This window comes from Nicotiana attenuata, chromosome 1 (genome assembly GCF_001879085.1).
Source record: "Nicotiana attenuata strain UT chromosome 1, NIATTr2, whole genome shotgun sequence".
Lineage (NCBI taxonomy): Eukaryota > Viridiplantae > Streptophyta > Magnoliopsida > Solanales > Solanaceae > Nicotiana > Nicotiana attenuata.
The window spans coordinates 108,586,945-108,594,686 of NC_031989.1; the positions used below are offsets into that span (position 1 = coordinate 108,586,945).

At 37.1% G+C, this 7,742-nt stretch overlaps 1 protein-coding gene across 1 annotated transcript; it reads right to left on the bottom strand.

The window, feature by feature from the left end:
- Nucleotides 654-7,330, bottom strand: LOC109231799 (serine/threonine-protein kinase Nek5-like). The gene is made up of 14 exons (XM_019397438.1): nt 6,525-7,330; nt 6,357-6,423; nt 5,412-5,477; nt 5,277-5,323; nt 5,118-5,163; nt 4,884-4,964; nt 4,755-4,797; nt 4,627-4,676; nt 4,099-4,180; nt 3,682-3,731; nt 3,498-3,571; nt 3,326-3,377; nt 2,631-3,242; nt 654-2,369 (listed from the first exon to the last, which is right to left on the bottom strand). Exons 1-14 carry the CDS (start codon nt 6,620-6,622, stop codon nt 915-917), a joined length of 2,823 nt encoding a protein of 940 aa, XP_019252983.1. The 5' UTR covers nt 6,623-7,330; the 3' UTR covers nt 654-914.

Genomic DNA, 7,742 nt, shown 5'->3' on the forward strand with positions numbered 1-7,742 from the left:
TTATAAAAAAAAATATATATTTGTTGCTTTTGGGAGATATTAGCAGACTAACAGACAAGATAAAGAATTGAGAAAAAAAAATGAATTAGGGCTTCAATCAATAAAAAAAGTCTTGACTTTTAAATTTAATATATTTCAGTTACTTTTTAAAACTTGTGAGTAATTACCAAGCTGACTTCTGAGAATTTGGGTATTATATAAAGGACTAATTCAACAAATTTTGTTTTAATTTGAAAAAGTCTTTGGGGCTTACGCCTCACTAAAAAAATGCGCCTCAAACGCCCGGGCATACGCCCTGAACGCTCGGTTGTACGCCCCGAATTGCTGGGCGTATGCCTCTTGAGACTTTCGCCCCACACTATCGCCTCGAGGCATTTTTGGTGCGCCTCGCCCAAGGACTCGCCCCAAAAAATGCCTTTTAAAATAGTGCTTGTACATCGTGGTGGAATAAGCATTTTCACTAAAGAGATTCAAAAATAAAAAAAAAATATAAACACGCGAAGAAACTAAGGAGTTTCAACGTCTGATATATATACATAAAAAGTTACTTACATATGCAGTATAATGAACCCCCGAGCTTCGCCTCTGCTGGTGAACAACGTCAAATATGAGAAAGAGTTGGACTTATTTATGTCCAAGAAAACAGGAGAACATGACATGAAAATGTCTATTAACAATAGTGTTTTAATACACCCTTATATTTCACAGATCAAAAGATTTATTCAAGTTACTATTTATCTATTTACAATTACTAAAATGAAAGAATTACATAAATACTTATGAGAAAAAAGGAAGTTAAGCACCACCTTTAAGTGCCCCTCTTCAAGAATTCAACTTACCAAAAAAATGAAAAAGATAAACAAGTGAGCAAAACTATAAAACAAGTATCTGCAATTACCAATCTGCAGAGCAGATCATGAATTTCGCGCAGATTCGTCAAGCATCATTCCTTTCAGACTCTTGGCCAACCAAATAGCTGTCTCCCTCGGTGAAACCTTGTTCTTGCCGAAAGGTTTTAGAACGACAGCGAGCTCTTCTAATCTGTCTTGTTCCAATAAGTCAGCAGATAATTCTAATAGTCCTTCGAGTGCATCTGCCCTTTGTCTAAAAGACTTAACATCTAACGTTTCCTTTACCGGCCTTTCCTCCTCTGCAGCCGGTTCTGAAGAATCTATTCTTTGTGCCGAAGAGGTTGGACTGCTGTTGTTTCTTACATCCATCTCCTTATTATGGACACCAATCACCGATCCAGCAAAAGTAGAAGCATTTGGAGTGCCATGAGAACCTAGACTGTCGATATCAATTTCATCTCTTACCACATTTATCAGTTTCCCAACATCAGCACTTGTCTCCATAGTGTCTGGCGCTGGCTGTTCACAACCAACTCTGAAACTACTGTGTCGAATGACATGTATGACATCGTCAGAAGCAGCTGGTTTTTCAAGAAACATATTCTTTGGAACAACCGTCATTAGTCCCTTCTCTGGCGACAAATTATTTTGAGGAGGTGAAAACGGAGGGAGCGAGGGAGTAATACTTTCGGTCGGAGAGCACAAGAGTTCCTTTGTAATAAACTTGTCATCACCGTCGGTTTTTGAGGCACTGTCTGAGTGAGGAAGACTAGTTTGACTCAAGGGAACAAGAGGAGCAGTGGGAGAGGCAATTTCTGTTGTCGAGGATGACAACTTCACCATAAACTTATCGTCCCCAGGGGAGGCCGAAGTGGGGTCTGATTTCTGATTGCAAGCACCAACATCCATAATGTGATGAGGCTCCTCAACCTTTTCGATGGAGCATGGTTCAGAATTCTTGTTATCAAGGGTTTCCACTGAAGCAAAAGCAATCTCCGAGAGAGATGAGTTAGTGGTTGACCAGGAGGGCCTTGATCTTGTGGTCTCAGTTTCAGTAGCTCTTTCGTGACTTAGGACCATCTGTTCAGTCAAATTCATAAAAGGAGTTGTTGCGTCGTCACAAAGTTCAAATCCTTGAATTGATACAGAAGAAGAAGCAGAAATGCTACTCTCCGCCTGCGTTTCTTTTGAAGTTCCTAATGAAACCTTTCGAGAATGTTGCACACAATTCTTTATAGCATGTTTAGGGCAGCCATCGGGTGTTGAATCAGGAACCGTTTCAGGACACGGGAAATTGTCGCCCGGACCAGACTTAGCATTATTGTTAGGAGTATTTGGGGCATCATGCCCGACTTGTTTCATCCTTCTGGGAAATGAGGGTCGTCTAATCAGGTTAGGAGGTGTACGCAGTCTCGGCTTTGCAGGAAATCCATCTTCAGCAACGTGCTTTGAAGGACCAGAGGGAGAGATACCCTCATGTCTAGGTTTAGTCTTGGTACTGGACTCGATGGCAGGCAACTGCAAGGAAAGAAGCATTAATTAATTATAGGGATTTTTCATTTTTGGCCCGTCGGCCGAAATTAATTACGGGCGCTAGCCCAAATATACAAAAACATTGATTATGTATATGATATGTATATTTATACTTGATATACAAAACTTATACATTTGCCTGTTATTATTTTTTAGGGCCGCCAAAAAATGTAATTATCCCTTAATTAATTATACAAACCAATAGGCAAATACTACTGGAGATGAGAGATTGAATGGCTAAATTACCTGATGCTTTAAAGTATGCGGTCCGTGATTCCTTTTTGCCGAATCACATCCAGCCTTTGCTAATACAGGAGATGGCATCTCTGCATTAGGTTTAGAAATAGGAGTAACTGAACTTGGTTTTGGGATCTTTGGTAATGCTTCGTTGTTAGCTTTCTGTGCGCCCGAACCACCAACCTTCACTCGGTTACCCCTCATGGGGGAACTATGCTCTCTCGTTTTTCCTTCTTTCATAGCCAGCACGATACTTTTTATTGTTTTAGGTTGCTTAGCTTCTGCATGACATATCCTCTCTTCGTCAATAATGTTCTTAGACTCATAGTCATCTGTATCTTCAGGAAAGATATCAGCTCCGTGATTTTCGTCGAAGGAATGAGGTTGCTCAAAGTCAATATCGTCGTCACCAAATGCAACATCTATATCAGTGCCCTTATTATCATAATTGGAAGCCCTGCTACAAGAACTTGTACTACTTTGGCTTTCCGCCATGCTCTTTCTAGAGTCACGACCAGTAGCGACAGGTTTTTCAATATGATTTGCCACACGAGTAGTAAAAGATGGTCGGTATTGCTCAACATACGGCAGCAAATACGGGTGCTTTAGGAGCTCAGAAGCCTGAAAAGGATGATGTCAAATGATTGAACTACGTATTATTCCAACGCAAAAGTTACAGGAGAGTAAATCCTTGGTAAGCTTACACTGGGACGATGCTCGGGATTCTTTCTTAGCATGCCTTTAATAAGTGTTTTCCTGTAAAAACAATATGTAACAATAAGGATTAGAAGTACGCAATTTCGTATTCGTCTGTTTCATAGTGATTAAATTTGATTCAAACATAAAGCAATTGTGACAAACAAATGGCAGACTTACAAGGATGGAGAATAACAAGACGGCAGAGGCCCAATGGACGACCGATTAATCTTGCTTATTAATCCAGCCATGTCCTGAATCATTATTAAAATTACTTTTTCAGTCCGATTTGTAGCAAGTAAGAAGCTCCAAACTTGAAGGAAGGGAGTCAAGGAAAAGAAATAGAGAAGAGTAGAAATCTTACAAATGCTTTAAATGCAGGGCGATAAGCAGCCATTTCATACATACAGCAGCCTGGTCAAGAAATGAATGACTTTAATCTACAGAAGCTAATAATAACATTTAAAACATAGTGCGCGACACTCAAGACAATAAGCGTAAGATTAGGAACAGATAGCAATATCCTCGGCAAAAAAAAAAAGGGCAGCCCGATGCACTAAGCTCCCGCTATGCGTGGGGTCCGGGGAAGGGCCGGACCACAAGGGTCTACATAACGCAGCCTTATCCTGCATTTCTGCAAGAGGCTGTTTCCATTGCTCGAATCCTTTTTTGAAATATCCTTGCAATGAACAGAAAACAGAATGAAATGAAAGCTCACAACATCAGATGACATAGATGCTTGTATCTTCCCACAATATTGCAAATAAAGAAAACTGCATACCTAGGGACCAAATATCTGATTTAAAACCATAAGGAATATCCGCAAGAAGTTCAGGGCACATGTAATTGGGAGTTCCAACTACCTGGAATATGAAATAGAAAATATCATCAGCTTTCTAAACAAGTATCTTCCATCTTTAGAACTTGAGTCAAGACTCAAGAGAAATCAAAAGTGGCGTGTCTATGTTGGTTAACAACAACATATCTCACATAATATGTCAATATATGTGATTGTGTCTGCTTTTTCTCTTCGATTACTAACTATTTATGTCGAAATAACTAACCAAAAGTAGTATTACCCTATTCAATATGTCTATTCAACATCATATCCAAGATATTTGAGAACGTCACCCGATTTCCCTCTATACTTTTCTACAGGTGCAAGATACAATGAGTAGCGCTATCAAAAATTCCAATAGTCTCCATTAACCAAACAATATTACTAATGGGAACCTAGAATGCAATTTTTTGCATTTCATTGGATGGTATATCCAAATTAGACAGTAAAAATATGTATATCGGAACTTACCGAAGAAGCCAAGTCATCTGCCTTCAATGTTTTCGCAAGCCCAAAATCCCCTGGAACAAAAAGTATTGTCAAAATCAGAATCACATACATCTCAACTTCAGTAGAAAGAATGACTGCACTGAACTTACCAAGGCGAACATCTTGTTCCTTGGTGAGAAAGATATTCGAGCACTGCCACAACAGGTTGTAAAAATTACCTTAGAAAATTAGGAAAGAACCGTAAATGCAAACATATGAACAAATGTTGAAATACATACTTTAAGGTCACGGTGCAGCACATAATTTGAATGCAGATATTCTACTGCCAATAGTAGTTGAGTGAACCAGTTCAGAAGTTTCTGCAAGGTGAACATTTACTTGAACAATCAAAATACAAAAAACGGCAAGTAATTGAAATCTATTCTAGATAAATTATACAGTACCTCCTACAATCCAAATTTATAACTAACATGTCTCATTCGAATTATTAGCTTAATAATCTATGGACATACCTCTTCCGGAAAATATTGACCATTTTGTTTCTTCATCAGTTCAGCCCTATCAAAGAATGTTTTATTAAAGAGGGGAAGCAAAGACTTGAAACCCTTGTTGACCAGTTAAAGCACTAATAACAGAAAACTATGTCAACATGAGTTGTTCGAGAAACTTACATATCGCCACCTTCGCAATAGCCAGTAACAATGCAGACATAGCAGCCCTGCAGTATGATCAAGAAAGGGCAAATAATTACATTATGTATAGAGAAGTTAAGTCCGATTCACTGGCAAAAACTTCACGTCTTTCACCTTCTCTACCCATGCTTCCTTGAATTCAACAATAAATGGGTGTTGAATCCGTGCAATTAACGCCATCTGCACATCAAAATTTGGATTACATCTACGTAGAAATCTGGAACATATATGCATTCATGTAATTAGTATTATGCTCAAAAAAGCCACACATCCCACAAACACTAAGATGCAAACGAAATCACAATCAGATAACAAAATATACATGCAATTGGCAAACATGTAATGTATCTCGAAAAGCTTAAGGAGAAATGAACTAAATCAACCAGTGCAAGTAGTCTTCATAAAGTTTCCCTAATATTTCAAGAATAGGATGAATTTCAAGTCTAGAATCTCTATAAAGTGATATTGGAATATAATGAACGGGTTATCACAGCAAGAGAAGATCAAGTAAAAGCAGAATCTTGAGCTAGCTTTTAGGGTTGAATTAGGTCCAAAGTCCATTTATTATCATGGTATCAGAGCCAAACCCTCCCAGTTCTTGTTTCACCCGATGTTAGGGCCCCGTATTATGTTGTCCACCCTCTAACTGTCAGGCCTGGGCGTGCGGGGGGAGTCAGTACTCCCACATCGGTCGGGCGGGAGGCAATTTGTCTCATCTTGCGCAAATCCTCCCCTCTTGAGCTAGATTTTAGGGTTGAGTTAGGCCCACAGTACATTTCTTTAACAGTTTTCAAGAAACCCCTTTAAACATTCAATGAACAGTCCAACAAAGTATGAAATCAAACAAAAAAACAGAAGTGGAAGTCAAACTCAATAGTAGCTAATCTCATACTACTATTTAAGAATTTGGGAGGAAAGGCCATTGTATTCAACAAATTAAGCTAAAGAATCTTTTCTTCTTTGAGTAACTCATCTTTATCTCCTTATTTAGAAACTTCAAACAGAAAAGGGACATAAAATATAATCATTATTAACCAACAAAAAAGAACAAAAATCCACCTCTTGATGAGCAGATCTCCTGCATCTCTCTGTTTGTCGAGCCAAACGAATCTTCTTTAACACATACCTATCAATTAAATAAACCCCACAAAGAAAATTTTACAAACCAAATCAAATTAAAAGAAATTCAAAGCACACATTCAGGTAAAAATAAATATTATAGTTTACTTTTTTCTCTCCTGCTTGTGATGCACTAGAATAGCTGCACCAAATGCTCCTCGCCCAATCTGTTCCATGATCTCATATTGATCCATTCTTGATTCCATCTCACAATTTGTCCTTTTGAAATGTGTTCAGTAAAACTTGCTTTCGGCTCGGACCATGTATACATATGCAAACAAAAATTCTAAAAAAGAGTACAATATACTGAACTCATTCTGAATTTACTGACTCTAAATCTTGAATCTGTCAAATATAATGACAAAATGAGAGACAGTAAAATTAAATCAATCACTGTACATTTTCTTCAATCAGTCAAACCCCACTCTAATATTTTGGATCAACAACAACTACTCCTACCCATTTGCAGATAAATTCCAAAGAAAAAAAACAATACCCCAAAAACAATATACACACAAAGATTGCTACTTTATCAAAGGTAGGTAAGATTTGAACCCAAATGGCCTTTTGGGGTTTCAAGAAATGACATTTACCCTACCAAAATTACTTCTTTTAACAACATATATACGTAAAGTTTGAATCTTCATACAGCACGCAAGCTGACCCGAACACCACCGTCATAAAAAAAAAAATGAATCTTTATTCAAGATTGGTAAGATTGGAATCAAAATGGCCTTTTTGGGTACTCAAGAAATGAGATTGACAGTACAAAATTTACTTCTTTATCAAGATATATGTATAAAGTTTGATTCTTTATCCAAGATTGGTAAGATTGGAATTGAATTGGCCTTTTGGGTATTGGGAAAAGGGATTTAGGAGGACTCTTTTAGGTGCTGAGTCAAATAAAATGAGAAAAAAGGAAAGTGGGTGAGCTTTTGGGGTGTGTGTGTTTTTCCTCTTTTTTTATTTATTTATTTTATTTTAGCAGTATTTTCCTGTCTCAAATTATGTGTAGTAATTTCTGAAAATAATTATCTCAATTTAATTACGACATAGTTATCTTAATTTATTTATTGTTTTAAAAGTTCAAGATAAAATTAATTATTATTTTTATATTACCCTTAATAATAATTATTCTTGAAAATTATAAATATTTCAATTATGCATAAGATTATGACTATTCAAATACTAGTAAGACATAAACAAAGATAAAATAGTCAAAACCACCTCGTAATTATATTTTATTAAAGAGCACGTAAAACAAAAATATGACAGATAATTAGAGTCGGAGTAAGTACCAAAGTATATACTATTGCTTTGCTTTCT